Below are 22,757 nucleotides of genomic sequence, written 5' to 3'. Positions count from 1 at the left end.
AATATTTGGAAATAAAAAACTATTACAAACTCAGACATACACTTTAGAGGCCAGATTCAGATAGGGCAATTTTTTTTTTATTTTTTTTTTTTTGTGGCCTGCTCAAGCAAGTGAGAACAGGTGGGCAAGTGCTGAAAAATTTGACATCACTATCTATGAATATTACAAGATTCAACCACTTTTGCAGCATCCAGATGTTGGTGAAGATCACTGCTACAAATGTTACACACAATCATTTATCTAAAGAATGACAAAATGTAATCATGGAAATTACTACTAAGTTGGGAGAGAGGAACTTTTGAAGCATAACAAACATGGTACCCAGACTCAACACAATTTTAGGAGTAGCTCCACTGGACTAAATGGCACTTCTGCATAAGATCCTAGTTAACATGAGCAAAGATGGCAGAATATCTACTCAGTTTCCACAGGATCTAGGAGAAAGAATAYTTCTTGCAGCAAGTATCTGTGTATTCATGAATGTATCATGTGATGGATTCTGTAGCACATTATTTATGCTCTRCAGAATGATTAAATGACTATCAGTTGTTTCACCTCCTAATTCCATTATCTAGTTACTGCTGGGTTCAGTACAGGATTCCAGAGTGAGAACTGACCTCTTATGCAACTCATCCAGCTCATTAAGTAGTTGCTTGTTTGCTGAAGTAGGACGTTATTGTCACCTTCGTATGTGCAGTTTGGGTCATTGTCATTACGAATTTCGCCCAGACGATTCACTTAAAAAGAACAAGTGCACATTTTGAGACATTTCAATATATTAATGAACGGTAAGAGAATAATTATACTATGATAAAAACATAAGACATCTAAGTAAGTTCCTGTATGCATAGCTATTCTTACCAAAAGATAAACTTGCAAATTCACTGCTTGACTTGATAAAATGAATACAGTGGGAAGATTTCCTTAAAGTGTGGATCTATTTTAGAAGGCAAATTTCACCTAGAAAATCTGCATTTTTATTTCTGGAATTGAAATTGAATCACACATACAGTCTTATTCTGCCCAAATGTTGGTGCAGATACTTCATGGGTTTAGTGACAAGTATAAAATAAATCTGTAAAAAAAAGATGAAGAAAAAATTCTTTCCGAAAGTATCCCCAAAATCTAGATGCTGTGTTCTCCCCTTCACCTCCCCCCAAAAAATGRGGTAGATAAAAATATAAGGATTCTCTTTTTGAGCAGTTTATAAAGTAAGTCTGCATCTTACTGGCAAGGTAACCATGTCCTCCACAAGCTTCTCGGCACTCCTGGGAGGCCTGCTGAGCAGTCCAAGAAGACAGTGGTTTGCTGGCGGCAGACAAGGCGTGAATCTCACGTCCCAAATCAGCCTTTGTGGAAAAAACATTCTAGTCACTACTAAGTGTTACACAAAGTAAGTTTGGGAGCATGCAAAGAAGAATGTTGCTGCTTTACACAAAGCTCTATTACATATTGAGGATTTAAATCGACTTAATTTAACTCAACTTAGCTTCGTGCACTCTTTAATAAAGAAGAAAAAAGGTTACACATGTGCAACATCAATATTAATATGAGTACCTTTCTGAGTATACTCTTTATCCATTAGTTTGCTTTTCTCACATTTCTGTGACACTGCTGCACAATTCAACAATTTCACGTTTATTTCAAGTGTATTGTAATAAGAGCTCAGTTAGTAGGAAATGCATAAAAATCTCACCTGCCTCTGACTCCTTTGCTTTGTCAGTAAGCCTATATAAAATTCTGTAAAGTTCTCAAACAGGGATTTGGAAAAATAATCTAACRCATATATAGCAGCCAGATAAGGAAGAAGGCGCCATTGCTGGAATGAAAAATAAATAAATTTATTTGCAAATTGATATACAATCTTATGTGAGCGAGACTATAAATAACTTTTAAATTTCAGAAAAATTATTTTAGTTATTATTTTCAGTAACTATCTTACAATTTTGAACCAGCTCATTCCCTTTTCATTTGTCCAAATAGAGAATCTCTAGTTTATCTTAATGGTAACTTCCTTTTAAACCTGCGCAAATGTTCACTGAAGCTTTCTGGGCAGAGAGCAGAAGAACAGATTTGTACTCTGTGTTTCTGCAATGCCTGGCATGACACGAGTCAATCTTGATTCATGTGGTACTTTTGTACCAATAGAACAGTGAGTGTAATTTTCAATTTGTTTTTTCATTGCTTCAGGTACATTACTTGTTGCATCCTGTTAAAAGAACAGGGTTGTGGAGTGGAGGAAAAAAAAAAATCATCTTTGTTGCTCCAAGTAGGTCAGGTGGAAGCCCATAAAAGAAAAGGGAAACTGCCTGAGAGGAAGCTTTTGTGCTGGAGCAAGTAGGGAACGACAGGTTCAGCAAGAAGAGGCTACAACACAAGCAGAAATCAAAAGATTCCTAAAAATAGCGGGAAGCAAATCCAATCTAACTGCATAAGGGGTGGAAGAAAGGCAGCTAGAGTTACTGAAACTCATGAAGTTTTTGAAAGTTGCAGTGTTAAGGGTAAGCCATGAAAAAGCATCTATTTTGCACACACAAACTGTGCAAGTTWATTTTCAACACTTCTTATATATTAACCATGTCATTCAGTACATCTGAGGTTTTGCTATTTTCGAACTTTATCACATATACTCTTTTTCTGCTTTTTCAGATCAGAAGCCCTTTTGGTGTTTTTTATCTGCTTAATCTATGAATAAAAATAATTTCTCTGAAACTTAATGTTATTTTGCAACATTATCACAGTATCCCTCCAATTTCTACATTTTTAAAGAACAAAGACTAAAAAATGGAAAATGAGCATAGAAACAAAAGAAGCAATTATGTCTTTTTAAAAAACGTTACCTTCTATATCTGCAGTAACTTCATGTGCACACTATAAGACAGTTTTTCTCTGAAAAGATTATTGCTTTAAAAGATAAACATTTCCAGGTACTTCAGAGCAATAATAGTGTTTTAGGTTTCGCTATTCCAAGAACTTATTTCAAAAGCCAGATCATGCCAGAAGTAGCAGCAAGGAGGCCTGGAGTTAGAATGAACAGCTGCAGCTGCACAGGATCTGTAATTCAGATGTGCTTCTGTACTAACTTCAGTGACATGATTTTTTCTACAGTAGCTTTGAACCTTACTCTGTTTTAATTGTACAACAGCCTGTAGATTAGAAATCCCCACTTTTTACCTGTGTTTGGTATTCAAGAACAGGTATTTCTTCATCATCAGTTGGTCCAAACTGACGGCGAGTTGCTGAGAAGCGAAYGGCTATAGACAAGGCGAGCTTCAAATTGGTCACGGACATGGCTGTGATCTGAACTCTGCCAGTGGACAAGGACCCAAGTGAAGCACTGAAACGATCTTTCACATCCTGAAGGAGTGAAAGGCACAGAAAGAATAGTGAGGTTAACATTTCATTTACCTGTCCTGTAAAGATTCAACTCTGACAGCATGATCAAAACTCCGGAACTTGGCCAATATTATTTCTTTAGATATTCAGTTAAGATATCCAGGTAGGATCCAGAGAAACTACTCTGCATCAGCAGGGCAGTTTGAATAGCAAGAAATACGTAAAATCAAAAAGGTAAGTTGTGACATCTCTGAAAGGCAATTAAAAAGCCAGCGGTTTTTATTATGGAAYCATTCAAACAAAAGGGAAAACACTGTGATTGATCAGTTGCCTCCTCAGGAGCTTACAGAATTTCTGTCAAGATCCTGATGCTATTTAAAAGACAAATATTTGCATCTGAGCTAATAACTGTAGACTCTCTGTAGTAAGCAGGGAAAACAGGCATGGATAACTTTGAATACTCATGTAAGCATGAGATGTGTAGATTATTATCTATAGTATAATAATATCTATAGTATATCATAGTCTAATRTCAATAGCTTTATTTAAGTCAAGACACTTTGCAACCTACAAGGCCTCTGTAATCTAGCTGTATCTTTCTATACTTAGTAAACTATATTAATGAAATACAAATCTTAATTCCTACCTTGTAAGAGCTTGAGTATTTCCCTTCAGGTGTGACATCTCCAGCTACATTCAGGATGTTTTCTTTAGGTATCCTGACATGATGGAACACGGCAAACCTTTTCAAACAAATATACAAGCAATGTTAAGTTTATCTTGACACAGTTTTAAGTGTCTACATTACAGGAAAAAAAAAGATCAAACAAAATAAAATTGCACTTGGAGTCAGATGTATCAGTGAACCACTAAACCACGTAGGTGATTTCAGAACATGTGTCGGAGAATAAAAACCTTCAGATACAGGCCAGTAGAGGAAATACAAGCAGYAAAGTGTTTTCCTCTCACTTTTAACTTCAGTTTGTTACTCAAAAATAAGCATAGTGATTAAAAAACAACACAAAGCCCCTATTTACTTTAGGGGACCATTTCGACAGCTTCATCTGTGAAGAAACAAAATATTAACGGCAGGAAGATCAATGTATTCTCTTTGAGGGGAAAGACAGTTTTCTGGACACATGATAAAATCAAATAGATTCAGACAMTCACCCACAGCCCAGAAATGTCAACTGAATGCTCAGACTTTATGAGCCTAGGGAGTTTTTTTAACTTGATGTGTCAGTTATCTAAAAGTTCAGAGAGAAGAACTACTAAAACCTCCTTTTCCTGCTGAGTTACTATGATTACAAATAATTCACTACCACAAATAACTCTGCTGAACCAAATGGCCCCGTTGCACTAAGTCTTGCTCAGTCCAGTGTGGAGCCTGTAGATGTAAACGCTTTGGGATCAGACATGTCACATTTTTTTATAATTCTGAAATATAGATCTRTGAGGCTCTTTCATTGTACCATAATACAGAAAAGAACATAGCTGAATTAGTGCACTGACAGGGAACTGAAGGGAGTATTTTCCTTTGCTTAGACTCAAACTAGAACTTCTGTTCCCTATAATGTGCAATCTTAAAAAGGAATGAACCAGACGATCTCTTCTAAATTGTGACATGCTAGCAGTAATAACGAAGGAACCTGTTATAATAGGAAAAAAGTCTTGAGTATTCATACTCTTCAGGAAGAAAGTGTATAAACTGTTTCACCCAACTGGGCAATATAACTTGGCACAACACCAGTAATATCAGCTCTGCTCATGAATATCTCAGTATCTAATAGCATTTGAAAGCTGCATTTGTAATCAAAGCAAATTCCTTTTGTCTGCCAATACTGGCTGATCTATTTAATAATGCTCATGAGAGCCAGGTCTTTCACATTAATAAATTACATAAGGGTTGCATTGCTACATGTGCTTTAAAATTATGAGTTGTTTCCAAGGAAACATATCTGCATACCAAATTTATTCAGCCTCAGAGATACAGAGTATTTTCAGCCTTAGCCACAGAGAAAACCATGCTATCCTAAGCAGTAACCAGCTGCTTCCTAGCCTTATTCATGCTAAGAAGTGCTTTAGTGAGCATCAGTTTCAGTGAGGCAACACTGCTCGGTGGTAGAAGTAAATTCAGATTTTCCAAAAATCTGATGACCATCATTATTAATGTTTTTTTTCAAGTTATCTACAATAAAAAAACTTAAAAAATTACAAAATTTAAAAAACACTTCAATAAAGATCTTCTGGTTAAAGGCACTTTCCCTGCTCCCTAGATCTCAAATAACACCCATCACAACTAAAAATACACATCAAAACCAATATTATTAAACAATAGTATGCACATTGGATACACCTCAGGATTTTTTATTTTTACTAATTAATCACAAGAGAGTGAGTGTTTAGAGCTCTGTTTTGCTAGATAAATTACACTGAGACAGTTTGGGGTAGTTTAGATTTTTTTCTTTTATATTGTCCTTTACAGATGCATCATTTCTTCCTTTTCCTGTGAGGTGCCATCAAAACAAATTCATATAAAAATTGTACAAACTAAGGAGCAAAAAAGTGAGACAGAATTCGTAATCAGAAATCCCTCAAAAGTATTCCCAAGAGTAAAGAAGTAAGATACACTGTCTACATGCACCAGATAAAAATAAAAGCAGAAACTTACAGAACTGGGATTTAGATGATTTTGTGATATGATTGCCAACTTCTGTTAGGTTTTTACTCCAAGAACTTTTATGCTATTTGAAATCTTACTTTGTAATCATTAGACATACTGGCCAATTTGAACTTGATATTGGAACATATTAAAATAAATAATAAGGTTTAATGAAGTCAAATATCACGTTTCTAAAGTTTATTAACATAGTGAACAGACATGGACCACATCTGTCAACGCATTTAGGAGAAAATACCTTTAAAGAAATGAAGACAAGTAGAAATATCTCAAAATAATGGAACTGTGCAGACTATCATGGGGATATCGTGTACCAGCAAGTCTGGAAAATAGCTAAATTGCACGTGGTGATGACATGACCATGGGTTTGAAAACTCCACTGCCTCTTCTACATAGCAATTAGGGCAACTGAGATAAAAATCTTTCTGTATTTGGATAAACAGCTGTCACTTTAACTTCATACCACATGATTCTACTGTGCTGGCCTCCAGCTGTGTGATTTGGGTCATGATAAATTGATAGGACCATAAAYTTTAAGGTCAGAAAGAATTACCAGACCATCTAATCTGACATTCGKTAGGAAATGGTAAGTACTCCGCAGTTGGGTTTGTAAAGCAAACTGCCCCAAATCATTCTGTCTTGATCTGCAAATTGTACTTGGTCAGGAGACCCAGCACTTAACTGCTGACTTTGGTAAAAAGCATAGTTAAAAACGGACAAGAAAACAACATGCCTTCATTTTGGCTGTGGTTCCACAATGTTTTCTCTTTCTATAAATATGAATTCTCTGCTCTTTAAATTTCTGCCACCTACAAGCCTTCATCAGTCTAGTGTGCATGTATACATGAATAGATGTGCATCCACATGAATACATGTACATCCCTATCTGATGTTGGACATAGTCACACAGAATAACCTCAACAACCTAGCAACAAGCACATGATACTCTACTTTTAGCAATGCCTAGTACATCATATTTTACATATCATATACAAAAGAAACAAGCATATTTATAACATCTATCAAATAGGTAAAAAAAATGTGTTATACACATTTCTCTCGAGATTAGGTGAGCAGAGCATAGCCGTATTCCAAAAGTAGCATTCTTGTTAGGGTTCTTTGGCCAGCAGTTTAGGGAACATTTCAAGCAAGGTTAATCTTATTGACTTTAAATCATGCAATAATAATTAATCTGGTGTGCAGTAATGTTGATAAAAAAAGGAGCAGCTGGAAAAGCTACAGGCTCCTTTTGCCARTGCTAAATTAATAGGCTGTTACCTATGGCACCAAAAGCTCAAGCACGCTTTGGTGAACTGCAAACCCACCAAAATGCCTTTCCTGCCAGCTTCTGCTATCGACTATGTTAGAGATGGTGCAGTGACAGTTCCTTTAATTCTCCTAGCCAGAAAGAGAAAGCAGGTGAATGGTATTGGAAGACTGGGAATCAAATGATCTCACGGCTGTTTATGGGATACAATAGACCTYGGGAAGAATAATGTTTAAGAAGTCCGCTGAAAATATTATAGAAGAAAATAGCCACATATTCCAGATGATTGAAAAGTTAAGAGTTGAGAAGAGTTACAGAGAAGCTGGGGAAAAAAAAGAAAGAAAAAAACCTATGCAAGGCAGTAATTTAGGCCTAATTTCTATAGGCAAGGCACTAAAGTAAGAATTTTGCTCTGTAACAGTAATATTCAAAAGCTGTGATAAAACAGGGTACTGTTTTACAGGTCCCCTAATTCTATCTTAATGGGCTTCATGAGAATGCAAAGACCTTCTCACCCTAAATTCTTAAAACCTACGTGCAAGTCATACCCTAAATTCTTAAAACTTACGTGCCAGAGGTCCGATGGTTTCTGGCAGTGCTAATGCCTGCAATTGTTCAGAGCTGACAGAGCTCTGCTAAAAGGATGTTTGAAGCTCATTGCAAATGTGAGGCCTTGTTTCTGTGGGTGATAAAGCAAGTGCATGACCAGATATAAATTCACCTTTTTTCTCCCCATTAGTGCTGGTCAGTGTGAACAGTGGCCACAGTGTGAACTGTGGCCAGGTCAGAATAACTTGTGACACAAATGATACAGGAGTGAGGCTGTGCTCTTTAGCAATGTGGTTGTCTCTTAGTCATATGCACAGCACGGGTGTAGTTGTGCAATGTTTCACCTTGGCAGCAAAAGCTAAGTGTTGGAAGGCCTAACAGAAAAATACCAATGATTCCCTGTAAAATCAACACCTAGATTTAAATTGCAAATAAACAGGATATGTCTTGCGAAATATTTGGCTTAACCATGTTTACATTGACTGACAGCAGTAGATATTGGTACGTTCTAGCAAGAGTATTTTAACATCTCTTTTTTTTATGCTTTTGCTCTTTGTGCAATTGTGTGTAACTACAGTCAGAGGCTGCAGCTCAAAGACTTCTTGAGCAAGTACAAACCTGTTCATTTGAGAAGTAGGACTGATTTCTACACTTGTTTTCTTATCTTCATTGCTGTACTGTCCCTTTCTCTGCCCTGGCACAGCCTTTTCCACAGCCATGCAGTGACCCACACCTGATAAACAATCTGGCTGAAAACAGCCAAGTTTTCTGGGTCTGGGCTTTTCTTTTTTTTTCCTTTTTTTTTTTTTTTGATTAGTTTTCAGACAGTTCTAGTTCCCCAGTTCAGTTCAGCCCACCACACAGCTACATAAATGTTTGTCCCAGCACAAGGAAAAAGGCAGTATGTGAGTAGAAACAACCAACTATGCAACTGCACATGGGATTTGATCTTCACTGTGAAATTGTGCTCCAAGACACAGCCTTCAGGAGCTCCCAGCTCCAGGCTTCCAAGGGAAATAATTGCAGCCACTGCAAAATCTAAATAAAGAGTTAAGAGCATAAATAAAGTGGGGGACAAAACTATTTCCAAGGACTAGATTCTAATTTGTTCTACACTTAAACTGATTAGCAGAGCCCTAATTTATTATGGACACTCTGGCATGCTGCAATATTGACATCCAAGCGATGAATAATACTTAAAATTTACCTAGAGAGAATTGGTGATAGACACTGTTCTTGCAAATCTGCAAGGAATTGTGCTGAGGACTTTCAGACCCTGCAATCTTTCCACCACGACTTACTGCTTTTCTGTCCTGCACACTCTTCTCTGTCCATTTCCTCTTGATTATTTTGTTTGTTTTCAGTATCCAGAATATTGAATCTGGCTTCAGTTATTTTACTAGGGAAAAGTACTGAATGTCTTAGCACATGTTCTATGTATGGAGAGACCACACATGTTAAATGAACACGAAAGGCTTTTAAACAGCTATGAAAAAGCTTCATTTTTCCARAATCCATTACTGTAATTAAATACAGTCATCAGTTAGTTCTTCCCCATGCAGAAAGGTCCTTTTCTCTCCCAGAAACAAGTTAGCTAAARTGAACAGCCTTATCTTCGTCAGTGATGCCAACATTTCACTAGTTTTATGATAGTTTCATCTATACAAGAAAACYACCATTATCAGCAGATACATCTGACCAGTGCAGAGCATGTTTTGCAAAGGCAGGCATGGTAAACATCACTTTAGAAACACAATTTTCCTACTCTTCAAACTGTTTTCTGTAAAGACTCAGGTGGGTATCTCATTTCTCTATCTTCCTTCTRTTTCTGGAGTGGGGAAGGCAACAGTTGCCAGTTCCAACCAGACATGAACTTCAGGGCAAGCACCCGCTGATGGACATTGCAGAGACAGGTTATGTTGCTCATGTGGTTAAGTTAACCTGGGTAGACAGGAGATTGCTGAAAACTCAAAGGMATAAAGAGAAATTTACCTCAGCACCCCTCCAAACTCTTGTCTTTTGTCCCTCTCCTCTTATATCTGCTGTGCATATCATTGAAAAGTCTCTAGATCTAAAATATCTTTTTTTTCTGGCACCTCTTTTTTTTTCCCCTGCAACTCCTTCCATTTTTGGAGTTCAGTGAATAGCACATTTCAAAGAATTACCAACCGCTAGCAACAGGTGGTCATTTTTATATCATAAAATTTAAGATTGAAGCACTGGCATCCCCTGGTGGCAGCCTTTTTTTTTTTTTTTTTTTTAATTTGGTAATAAAACATGAGCAGTCTAAGCCTCAGTCTAAAAGTTTTGCTTTTACTATTATAATTACACAAAATGTGTGTAAATGGCATAGAGAAAGGAAAATGTTTTAAAATAATTTCAAGTGATTTTGTCTTTTTGTTTTCATGGGTAGCTGAATTTAGGAAGACTTGTAAAGCAAGTGATTTCAGGAGATCCCAGTTATGAAGTAATGAGAATTATTTGAACAGAGATTTTCAAGGAACAGATTAAGTCAAATAGATTTACACTGCAAAAGTTCTTACACTGCTTCTGGATATTTTTTTCCTCCTACAGAAAACTTTACATTTTGCATTAGCAAGTAACTACCCTTCAATCTAACAACCCATGAAATTAATCATTTTTTTTTAATTTATAAGGCAGTTTCTGAAGTTCCAGGATGAAGTCTCTCTCTGTTAATTTTGACATTTCAGACACCATGCAGCCCTTCTCTATGCAGGGCTATGCAATAACTACCTCTCCAGTTCCATCCCCGGCTTCATGTACCYCTCAGAAGCAAATGTGTACGAATCCTGACACTTCTGACAGAGCAGTGTGAGCAGGAAGGTTGCAAAGGGAAAATTAACTCTTGTGGCCAGTGTTGGCACTTAGTCTCAAATCTCTTCAAATAAAAGAGTTGAGGGAGATCTGGTAACAATGTCCTACAGTTTTCATCACAGKGAAGGTTGTCTTTTGGTATCATGGGGCACGCTTGTGTGTTTCTGGTATTAATCTGTTCATGCTTACTCAGATTTAAGCTCTTTAGTGCAGGTTATGTTCTATAGACTTAGAGATCTAAATGAATGACTGGGGCTCCCTAGACAAATCTATGCAGGAAATAATGGTAACAGCTTTTCGAAAGGCATATGAAAAGTAAACAGAAAGATTAGAATATTGTATGGTTATATTACATGACCTATGATATCTTGACTAAGATACAGAATTTTTTTTAACAGTTATTGTTATCTCTTTTTTTACAATAAATCAACATTCTAGATGCACTAYGAGTCACCTTAAAACCCCTGTTTTAAGAAATGATACATTTTTTCATTAGAGCAGCAAAGGAAAAATGGATTGTAAAATCCTATCCACCTTAGAGATGTGACAAGCACAAGGTAATCTTACATCCATACTCTCCCATGGATATATGGACATGCTTTAGATGAACACATGAGCATATAAACTGTACACAAAATTTGGCATGCTCTTTTCCTTCCTCAKGGTGTACTTACGTCTATGCTGAAAAGTAATAATAAAGCACAAAACTGGTCTATTTCTACTTAATGTGAAGCAGACTAGAGATTTTCATTTAGGCTCAGGCTATGGTGCCATCTGGTGGCCAGCGGTTTGTAGTGTAGGTGCAGAGAAAAAATCAAAATTCCAACTCTTATGACATTTACCAAAAAAAAATGTACTGTGTGCAGTATGATTTATGTCTGTGTTTATGTGGATATGTAGTTTCCTTGCTGTTTCTCCTCCCTTTTAGATRCTTTTGGATAGTAAAGTAGAGCCAAGATTTTTTTTTTGAAATAACAGTGAATTAAAACCACTAGTAAATACYTCAGAAGTACAGAAATGGCACAAGAAGATGTCTGCACCATGACTGTGTGATACAATCTGGCACGTTCCTTTACTCAAATGGATTGACTTACCCATTATCCAATCCATTCTGCCCAATTTTCTTTCCTATGTCACCTACCATCACACCTGGCACTGGTAAAAGCGTTTTTGTATCTCGAATCTGCATAGAAATGGAACAGAAGAGAATTCCAGGTGTGAGACATTTCTTGGTTGGAGTTTTCACTTAGTGAAAGCACTTCCAATTCATAATCTGTTATTAACATTAAAGAAAGTTTCTCCTGTTTCTCCAAGCACATAATTCTGGTTACTTGTATTAATATACCTCTTTTAGGACATAAACCCCAAAATGAAAAAGACCTAGGTAACATGACAGGATTTACACAAGTCTGTTAAAGTATGTCTAAGCACCAATTATTTCCTTCATCAAATTAGCTTTAAACTCTTCCTCTAGTCTACACAGGCATAGTAGAAACAAATAAAACTTTTACACTTTTTTTCCCTGACTTTGTCATAAATCCTGTTCTATCAACAACCAGTTTGTTCAACTTCTCACAACTTTCCTAATCCATTGGTGTGTTTTCTAATGCCTTTGAGCTTAAAATGGATCTCTACGGCAGAAGCTTTGTTTCATGTAGATCATCTTGCAGGATGGACAAACATAATTCTCCTTAAGCCTCATCTAAAAATTTCATGACTTCATATAGATACGTTATATGCTGTGTGATAATATGGAGGCTGTTCAGCTCTTTTGCATTTTCCAGTTACACAAAACAGACATTATAAAACTGGCTATTAATTATGAAAAAAAAAAAACAACCAAACAAAAAAAAAGCACAGTGAACATTTAAAACTAAAATGCTTGTTGCAATTGCAGTACATATTGATGGTATTAACCAAAGAATCTGCTGGTCAGACATGAGTAACAGAATAACAGAAAACTTGAATTAGAACCCTGTTTCCCTCCCGCCAAAAAATGAGCAATATTCCTATCCAACCTGTACAATAAAGGAATGCAATCCATGACACTGTCCATCCGGAGTATAGAGCTGGGCATACACAACTGCATGAGTGGCATTTTTCCCCATATTACCAACCCAGAACTTTGCAGCTTCAAAATCTGGAGTGTTGATGATAAATTCCTGTAACCATAAAAAATAAATGAGAAGTTATATAAATCATAAAAAATGCATTAATTACATTAATTTTAACACATTTACTTTAATTATATTCATGAGCATGGTGATGTTTTGAAAATGGCCATTAATTGCCAGGGTCTCACTCTATACTTGAATTCAACAATATGACACCTGTCTTTCTATCTTGTGTTCCACCTTGGAGAGCTTGCATTTATTTAGAACAAATTTAAAGAATGAATTCTTCATAGCAAGGCTTAAAATTCAAATCTTACATCGGCTTATTTTGACAAAGCAAAGTGAGGGCCACAGCACCATTTCCTTGATCCCAGGTTAAGATATGCAAAGCAGGGCTCTAGGTCTAGGTCTTGGGCTGAAACCACTACAAGGACCATGCACTTCTTGGGCAGTTTTCTCTGGAAAGGAACCGCAGCTGAAAATGTGAAAGCCAGCACACTGCTTTCCCCAGTTTGCACAACTGGGGAACCATTGATAGTGGGCACGCTATGTATGTATGTATGGGAATGCATGTAGCCTAAAATTCAGACATAGCTTCAAAATTCAGATTTTTAGATTCCACGTAGTATATTCTTATGGACGTAAAAGAGATCTAAACTCATAGCTTCACAATCTCATCAAAGATACAGACACATCAATTTCTTTTACTGTAGTGCACTCTTCACCAGCATAAATCTTCATTTATTTTAATGGAACTTTGTGTGCTGCCAATCTTGTAAGGGCTTTTTCAGGACAGCGATGTGATTATCCATAGTGATTAAATGAACTTTTAATTACCTGTATGTCAGAAAAACACAATCTGGAATGTTGACCTACTGAAGGATATACAATATTTATGTTTAAAGTCTATGATTCACCATTTTCATTCTTTTGAATAATAAATGGTGTACAGCTTATTTGTGGCTAATAACAGCACGCACTTCTGTACCTCAGGCTGYCAAAAAGGCTGAAGTCCCTGGAGTAAAATGATAAGCATATCTTTGGGGGAAATCAAATAATGAGCTTTAAATTTAACTTTGATTACCCAAGAATACAGATGGTAAGTAGGGAGAGTAACTTCTATTAACCACTTCTACCTTGCTGGGTTTACTATAAATTGATATATGATAGACAGTCATTCCACTTGCCTGTGTGGTTTTTTTTTTCTGTCTGAAATGCATTGTGGATTCACTTCTTTTTAAGGTATTAATTAATTCATCAGTGAGTATTAAACTCACTGATTTGCATTAGTCACAAATAATAGCACAGAGCACTTTTTACTGTTTTGAAAACATTGAAAAGCTGTGTGGAAACGTTTAACTGCTGAAATTCCTATACTTACTCTTATGTTCTTTCTGCAGGAATCAATTTCTTTCACATAGAAATACATGAAAGGAAAAAAGACCAGTCTGAACTGACATGTGAAGGGGGATGTGCTTCTCTGTTTTGTTTTCCTGAACTAAGACTTTACAAATATACTCTTCTCTGCAATATATTGCTATATTTTTATTTGGAATTAAACTTCATTAATTCCTACTAGTCTAAGAACTTCATGAATCATTCTGCCTTGATAACAAATAATAGAGCTTAACAGTGTCAAACATTGTTCCTATGTTTTATGGACTAACCTGAGTGTTGCTGTCAAAAGTGGCAGTAGTTCGTATGCCTTTTGTATTAGTCCCATGGCTGAGTTCAGTAAGAGCAAAACATCCAAAAATCTAAATAAGGAGACATAAAGGCACAATTGAAGTCTGGTTTAATACAGCAGTTGAAAAGAGATTTTCAAACAATTGAAAATCCATCTGTTGGATAGTGCCTAGCAGTTTTAAGAAACCAATCAGACCTAAAACTAAGGTAAAGGCTGCAAACGCATAACCCTCAGGCTTCTACTTACAGTGAGGGTCATTAACAGAATTCATCCTAATTTTAATATGTGGTACCCAACTCAGGGCTACATATCAATATATTGCTGTCTATTTGCTGAGAAATAAGCATGGAATTTAGGAAAGAAAGTTAAAGGATGGTAAGAAGTTGACAACAAGATAAAAACTGATAAAGAGCAACAAAACAAGCATGAAGTGTAGGAAAATAGGAGTGTCCTCAGAACATACATCTATCTTACAATATCAAATAGGTTGAGGCCAAAGAGTGAACTCTGACCACATGGGCAATGGCACAGATAAGAGACACTACTCGGGACTGGCTCTTTCTAGATCAGATTGACTGTAGTTAACCAAGACTTTGTCCTTTGGCAGTAKGGCACTATCAAGTGGCTATAAGATCCACATAGTATTTCAGTCCATAGCATCAAAATAGTATTTTTATAGCACCATGCACAGCTTGCAAGTGTGTGATGAGGATTTGGGAGTATCCAAGAATGCAAAACCTATCAGCTKATTTTAGAGGACTATACAGACAAAAACAGGACAGTCTAATCTATACTGCCTTTTGGGAGAAGTCCTTGGAACGAACTTGGAATGAATATCCCCAAACTTTTTCTGGATATTGCATTGGACAGCTTAAAAGAACACCAGGAAGTGGTCTAACAATTATCAGGAAGGACAGTTAGAGCTCAGTACTTGAAGGTGCTCCTTGGTCTTCTCCTGTTTTACTATTTTTAAGTACCAMGGTATCTAAAGACATCAGAAATGACACAAGGGTGCAAGTACTGAGGAATTTTAACAGGATTCAATTCTCTTGAGTTATCAGAAAAAATTACCTCCATGCTATAAGCTTTTTTCACAAAGTCAGCAAACCTCCTAGAAGCACTCAAAATTGCACCTGAAAATACCTGCAAAAACAGAGRATTATGAGTGAAATCCATGACCACATGTTGGAAAGCACAGATTGAACAGTGAAYTACTACTTAAGACCATACCTTGAAGGCCTAAGTCAAGATTTCACCCTGTCATAGATTCTATACAGAGGTTTGAACGCTCTCGGAGTAAGAAAAATACTCAAAGAGACCAAAGACTAAATGGCCCATCAATACAGCACTTCCATGACATGATCAAATTTTTATAGTTCTGATCTGTTCAATCCTTCATTGAAAGCTCTTCAAAATTGCAAGTTTACTTCCCACTTGAACTAACAGACATTATTTGAGTAGAAAAAAAAAAGCTTTAAGAATATTTAGTTTGTTTCACTGTAAATGGACCAAGAACAGAAGAAAKCTGCTTGAAGAGCAGACAAGAGCAGCTATTACTTGATGTTAAGTATTTTTTTTGGAAGACTCAGCTGTGAGTAACTGAAAAATACCCATGTGTTRATGCAAAGTTTAAATGATATTTGGTGTTGTAATAAAGACAAAACMCCCACTGGAGTACATATAATCAAGTTATTTTGGCTACTACCTCCACAAAATGCAGAGGAGGGGAAAAAAGAAAGCAAAAAAGATACTACAGGGGTTAAAATATCTTTCTGTGGCTCTGTCCATCCTGCTTCTGTTTTCCTYGCCAGGAGTCATTCAAATGGAGACAGGACTTACATCCTGTCTGACAAAGATTGGCAGATGGCATCTCACAGCTTTCCAGCCTTTTTTAAAATAGTTATCTCWATTTGATTCTTAAAGAAACAGGCTGTGCTTTAATAAATTTAATAATTGCTTTAATAAAATAGGTAAAAAGCAACAGGATTATGGTATCATGAGATCTTTAAACAGACATCAGTATACATTTTTGAACTGTACTTACACTGCTATGCAAAAAATACTTGAGACACACAGACCAATCATACATCCCTAAGAAGTTAATCATATGCCAAATTCTTATAGGGTTGTCTCTGATCTCTTGTGGAGTAAGAAATTCATATTCAAAGATCCTTTTACAGCGCAGGAATGTCAGCTCCTGATATTTCTCACGGCTCAAATCTTCTCCAGGATGATGTGCAAACAAAGGATCATTTTCTAAAGCAGAGAAGATTCTATTCTTCAGGGAGAAAAAAAAAAGACATAAGAAAGTTCATCCAACGACATTAACAAAACAAGTTAAAAGGCTTCTGGTACAATGCTAGGCCTCAAACTACAATAGTTTGATAGAAGAGGTAGCTTTATAGACAAAACCAAAACTCGTCAGAATTTGAACATACATTAACCAATTCATCACTAAATATTATAATTCACACAGCTCGGTTTTACAAAAGCTTCTTAGTCAKGAAGTAGTGTATGACTGATGCATTTTGCATATAAGACAGCAGTATGATATAACTTACTTTTCGCAGTTGTCTCATTATTTCACTGTGAAACAGTTGGTAGGATTCTGAAGAGAAATGGCCCTCAATTTGAGAACAAAAATAAATCTCCAGGGATTACATTCAGTTAGAAATATGCTATAATGCTAACGGCATTAAGCTACCATGACTGCTCTGCTTCCAGTCAAAATTAGAAACATTAGAAACAGTTAACACAACTGCTGCATGTGGATGTTCAATTAGTGGATGTTCATCTTTTAACTTYCTACTTTCGATTTTTTCCTTAGAACATATGCTAGGTTTTCTTCCATCAAGTCTCTGTGTCTTGGAGATATCCATACCTCCTTCATTGTTTGTCATGTAATTGTCATGTAAAGGAAAATGTAGCATATTAGGCAAAATTTTTCAAAAGATTTTACAAGTCCTCTTCTCCTCTCGGAAGAAAATGTCACAATACGAGAGAAGGAAAATACGAGACTATTTGTTTTCTTCTTTTTTTTGAAAGTTAAATTCACTTCATACATCCGTATGTACAGTAATATCTGCCCATTCAAACACAAGGCAGTTTCATTTTCCTATGTCTTTTAAATATATCTGCCAGGCACTTTTGATTTCTCTAATCCACCTTTTATGATTTTCATAGCTACAGTAAAGCTTCATGATTGGCTTAAACGCATGCAAGTCTATACCACCACCAAAAAGGGCAGTTCTACCTCCTCCTGCCTCCTCCAGGTTATACATTCCCACAGATGCTCTTCTACTCAAATTTCTCCTTTTCTTTTATTGGAGGGTTAGCTGTCACTGGGCAAGCAAACCTGCGCACTAAAGCACTAGCTGCCAGCACAGATGACAGCTGAACTTACGACAGGTCAAAGAAGGACAGAAATACTGCTTTTGGCAGAGGAATGAGCTTAGTGATCAGCTTAAGTGAGTTGTAGTAGTATGATTTAATGCCAGCCCTGAAGAAATACAGTACAATATTGTTCTTTCTATAGAACTATACCTTTTAATGAAGTTCTGTAATGCAGCACATGTAGTTTTCCCCTACTTATGATAAGCAATGAAATAAGCTTCACTAGCTTATATTGCCTACTAAGCAAAGTAGGTTGCTTAAAAATAATTTCTTCATGCACCATATCTGCAGAGTAATATTAAATACCCTTCCTGTGAATCCCGCACACTCATTTCTATGCAAAATTGTATAATTCTATTTACATAGTTCTATGCAAAATTAAAATAGGCTTACAACTTTTGGAATGCCTACCTTGAGCTGGATGATATCTTCCCCATCTAAAAATACTGCCATTTCCTTCCAGTTGAAGGACGCTTTCTTACGGTATCTGCAAAGTGGTCCTTTAGGGAAATCTGGGAGCAAAGCATCCCACGAACTTTGGCTGCCAGTTGCTTCTTTCAAATCCATAGGGGATGCCATCCTTGGGTTGACCAGTGCTGCACCCAACAGAAACAAACCTATCATCAACTAAAGCACTGCAGAGGACTATTTTTTCACATAGTTTTACAAGAGAATAATAAAAAAGAATTTAAGAGGGCTGTTAAGTAAATCCATACAAGCTTGTTCAAATGTATGAGTTCAGTAGTACAGAATCAACTGAAAATTTGACTTCACATTTTTGTAATTTAATTAGATTGGTAAAAGCTAGGACAGAAATGTCTTTGATCAAAAAAATGAAAGATATAGCCTTATTAAAATGTGATCTAACACTTTTTAAATAAGCAAAATAAGAAATGGGTGTCATCAATAAATATTTCATATAAAGAAAAGGGAGGTAAGATAAAAGACCAGGGTAAGAAAGTAACAACCTAGATAAATAATTAATTCACCTCATTTCTACCTGAAATAGAGAACTATAAAATACCAAAGTACCCAAACATGCATACAAAAAAAAAAAAAATCAAAAAAAAGCAATGTAATGTTGAAGCAAAAAAAAAAAAAAAAAATCAAAAAAAAGCAATGTAATGTTGAAGATACCTGCAATACCTCCACACTACTAGTAAAGATTTAAAGGATTTTTAACTAAATGACAGGTTGCTTGTAGGTGAAGGTTTGTTTTTTTTCTAAATACCCAAAGTGCTATGAATAAATAACCCAAGGCAGAAGACTTTAGAGGGACAGCAAGAGCTTGGACCTTATTTCCRCTGGCTGAATATATGAATAAGTTACTAGGTAATATACATACTTGTACATCCCATTGGAAAAAGCAAACTGTTGTATGATTTTGTATATTCCCATCAATTTTGCCTGAACGAGAAAGGCTAAGTCATTACGCAGGCTGGCTTTCTAATCTGCTCTCACACATCCACAAAGCCCTCTCCATTGATGCTGGTGTTTTGTTTTGTTTTCCAAACCAGGTTACACGATGTAATTTGCCACATAAACTGAAGTTGTCATGACTTGAGAAAACTACAGCACTRTGCAAGTACAAAAACTGCACCTCCTGCTAAGTCTGCTCCCCCAAAATATGGCAATACTCTACAAAAACAAAATTATGCCTTTGCAAGTTTTAATTGTCTTTGTCAATTATTTTCATGAACAGCTGAAACACTAAATCATGCATTTTAATGTTTTTACATAGGAAAGTTAGAAAAACGTATTTCTTCTCCTCTTTAATCCACCTATTTCCTTATTGGAAATTCAAACAGAATAGTCTCAAGATAATGAAACTTCTCTGATATATTTTTMAGAGGTCTGTAAAATAATTTCTAGACAGAAGACATGACAATACTGCATATAATTGGGAAATTTTGGATCAGTGTGGGAATGGTACATTTGATTTTTTTCATGTGATAGGCTACTATATTTTATTTAAAATGATAATTCATCATTTAATTTATAAAAATTTCTTGCATMAATCCCCTTCTCCGAGACATGTAACTTTTAGTGCATTTATTATTATTTTCTCAGGAAAACTTACTGTTTTGCAGCGGGAACTCTTCCTTAATTCTGCAAAAGACAGTGGACAAMTTCTGTGCACTATCTCTGTGTATCAAGTTTAAATCAATATTCCWATCCCAGACTTTCTGTAATGATTAACCCTTCTGATTACTGAAATGGGAAAACTCTCCAACAAGGAAGATACTTCTGTGTGGCATTCAAARGGCAGCTGTGACAGAACCTTGCTACTGTAGCTATCAATACAATAATTGTGAAATTCTGCATAGATCTGCAGAAATGTGTCTACTCACATACACTGCTAGTTATTAATTCTCCACAGAAGCTATATAAAAAGTGCTAATCAAGTAAATAAATGCTCTTTTTCAGAAGAGAGGATGTATTTACATCCTAGAAGCACTGATATAGCATTTGGTGCATGAAGAAAACAGTGYAGCAAAAGGGCAGTCTTCAATATTTTGCTGCTTCTTGTAGCATCATCCTGCCCCTTGTCCATTAGTTAGTKCCACTTTGCCCATGTTGCAACCTGTCTGCTGCACTTCAACCACTGGAGAGGAAGAAGAGCTGCAAAAACCTAGGAGTTGGGGTTGGACTAGATGACCTCTGAGGTTCCTTCCAACCTTAAGCATTCTATGAAACCTTTGTTCTCCAATAGTAGCTTCTTCTGCACTCCAGGAGCAGATCCTAGAGTAACTTCTCATAATTTTACTGAATAAAATGAAGCTTTAAATACTGAAGTGAATATGGCCATGGAAACATTCATTAGATAAGGATATATTTTGTGGACTGACATCAGCCATAAGACCAGACATTAACGGTTCCTTATGTGAACAGAATAGATGCATTATGAGATTATGCTATAAGGAATGTTTGRCTTGAAAACAGCCCAGACAATTATTTGGGGTAATGGGAAATCAGGAGCAGGAAAGATGGGGACACGAATGGGTTACTGTGAGTGATGATACAGCTGGATATTGTGAATAGAGTAGTGAAAATGTAAAGCAAACACCTTCATGGGCCAGCACGGAGTAAGCTGAGGTGTTGATTTAAGCACCTAATTTAAAGCAATTAGTCTTGTCCAGAACTAGGCTTGGCTCACATAAATCCACATGCATATGTAAGCTCCGTGCCACCCTGGTATATCAAACCAGACCATTAGTAGAAAGAGATGACCTTGCATATGGTAAATATTATCATCTCCATCCCCGTCCCGCTCCCTGTCCCATTGCTGGGATATGGTGAGTGTTTTGAATTGTGAATGGGTGAATGGGACAAGCAGGAAGCCTCGTCYGCAGCACAGCTGTTAGAAGTACAGATTAAATCTGCACAGATTAATCAAATAAACATGCTGCAGTTCTGGCTTCAAGAATCAAAAAAAAACTGGACAAGATGCAGTTCTGGAAATGTGTGTGCACCTGAGCAGGAGCTTCTCTCAAGATGTTCAAGTCATGTTCTCCCATGACTCAAGGCTGGATTAAAGGCTTTATTGTATTAAATCAATACAAAATACTATCTTTATATTTAGCAGTTTTGACCACACTTAACATTCCTTTTTCCTTTTTATTTTTTTCCTCAAAGTGTTCTTTTAAAGTGTAGTAGAAGGCATCTAACTTTTTTTTAGTCTATCCTGCTGCTAAGTATTTTTTCTAACCTCCCTTATTTCTTTATCATTTCTTTATTTCTGTGTAGTTGGCCTCAGGCTCTGATGTATGTGATCAAGAGCAGCAGGGCCCCATTAAGTGTGATGACATTTTATTGCATTTTTTGGGGGTCATGCCRTGCTGTTGCATGTGACTTCCCAAGCTGCCTGGAAAGGGGACAAAAGCCAACAGTAGAAAGCACCGTTCAGCCTGGACAAGCCCACGATGCTCCTGAACAGCCTGCCAGCAGGTGAATTAGACAARAGTTCAAGGCCTTTGACTCAGAACAGCAATATTTTACAGGAAAACAGCTATTCAAACACGCACTTCACTTTACTTCCCTTGCAAATTAATGGGACTGCACAAAAGTGAAAACTTAAGTGGTCATAAAAGGGGCTCTCACGCTTTAATTCCCTCCTTGTCTTCCCAGTGTTTAATTTACTTCAGTCCCAGGCAAACACCTTCYGAATTAATCCAGAAATCACAATTAYAATAGGAAACAAATAGTCAAAGGGCTGCCCTAGGGAATAACCTTAGTGCATCCTGCAGACCCGGGATCCACTTCTTGCCTGTTTTGCAAGACCTGGCTTTTTAAAATCTGCCTCTCAATGTGGCTGTAAAGAATATTTTTTTCCATCTCACAGGGAACTGCTGGGAAGGAACTGCTCAAATAACTCAGGTCTAGCTACACGGCCCCACATGATTCAGTTTATGACGCTACCGCGTCCGTCCTTGGACTCCCTGGGAAATACTCCGATGGTGACAACCCACTGGGAAGCGAAATTAAAAAATAACGATGGGAGCAGCACCCTGGAAGCCATGGCCCGGCAAGGACAGACCTAGTAGCATGAGGGAATGGGAAATGCAAGCGAGTCATTTATTAATACAGTTGGGTTCCGCTTTGGAAGCCCGGAATTTGAGATGCGGGCTCGCGTGGATTAGCAGGAATMAAGCGCACGGCCGGACTGGGCGCGCAACGCGGCAACGCAGCACTGGGGGCTCCAGCACGCGCCTTTACCCGGAGAACCGCCGCAGGAAAACGCCTCTCCTGGAGCCGGGGGAGCCCAACAGCGCGGCGGCCGCTGCCAGCGACGTCACAGGAAGCGCCCGTTTKGGGCCAGTTTCCAGAAAAACGCGTTTTCTTCCCCCGCGAGGTGTTTCCGCGGCCGTTCCCGCCGCGCGGACACCAAAGGGCCCC

The 22,757-nt window shown here is 37.1% G+C and overlaps 2 protein-coding genes across 3 annotated transcripts in view; one reads left to right on the top strand and one right to left on the bottom strand.

Annotated features, from left to right (window-relative positions):
* The window catches only part of ACOX3 (acyl-CoA oxidase 3, pristanoyl), a 31,578-nt gene extending 8,855 nt beyond the window's left edge, over positions 1-22,723 (bottom strand). Inside the window, exons 1-12 of one of the 2 annotated variants that reach the window (XM_026034121.1) lie at positions 22,578-22,723; positions 18,273-18,457; positions 16,513-16,746; positions 15,540-15,611; positions 14,449-14,538; positions 12,686-12,829; positions 11,762-11,850; positions 3,983-4,079; positions 3,175-3,357; positions 1,697-1,819; positions 1,229-1,349; positions 618-737 (exon numbers count right to left, since the gene is read on the bottom strand). In XM_026034121.1, the coding sequence (XP_025889906.1) occupies positions 618-737; positions 1,229-1,349; positions 1,697-1,819; positions 3,175-3,357; positions 3,983-4,079; positions 11,762-11,850; positions 12,686-12,829; positions 14,449-14,538; positions 15,540-15,611; positions 16,513-16,746; positions 18,273-18,440 (1,441 nt within the window). In that variant the 5' untranslated portion in view covers positions 18,441-18,457; positions 22,578-22,723. Of the gene's footprint in view, positions 1-617; positions 738-1,228; positions 1,350-1,696; positions 1,820-3,174; positions 3,358-3,982; positions 4,080-11,761; positions 11,851-12,685; positions 12,830-14,448; positions 14,539-15,539; positions 15,612-16,512; positions 16,747-18,272; positions 18,458-22,577 lie in introns of those variants that run through there. The other variant, XM_026034122.1, reaches the window with a different exon arrangement.
* The window catches only part of TRMT44 (tRNA methyltransferase 44 homolog), a 13,375-nt gene continuing 12,973 nt past the window's right edge, over positions 22,356-22,757 (top strand). The window contains exon 1 of the mRNA XM_026034062.1: positions 22,356-22,675. Coding sequence (XP_025889847.1) covers positions 22,356-22,675 — 320 coding nt within the window. The remainder of the gene's footprint in view (positions 22,676-22,757) is intronic.

This window comes from Nothoprocta perdicaria, unplaced genomic scaffold (assembly GCF_003342845.1).
Source record: "Nothoprocta perdicaria isolate Ctin4 unplaced genomic scaffold, notPer1 scaffold_14, whole genome shotgun sequence".
NCBI lineage: Eukaryota > Metazoa > Chordata > Aves > Tinamiformes > Tinamidae > Nothoprocta > Nothoprocta perdicaria.
This window is presented reverse-complemented; position numbering and strand designations above follow the sequence as displayed.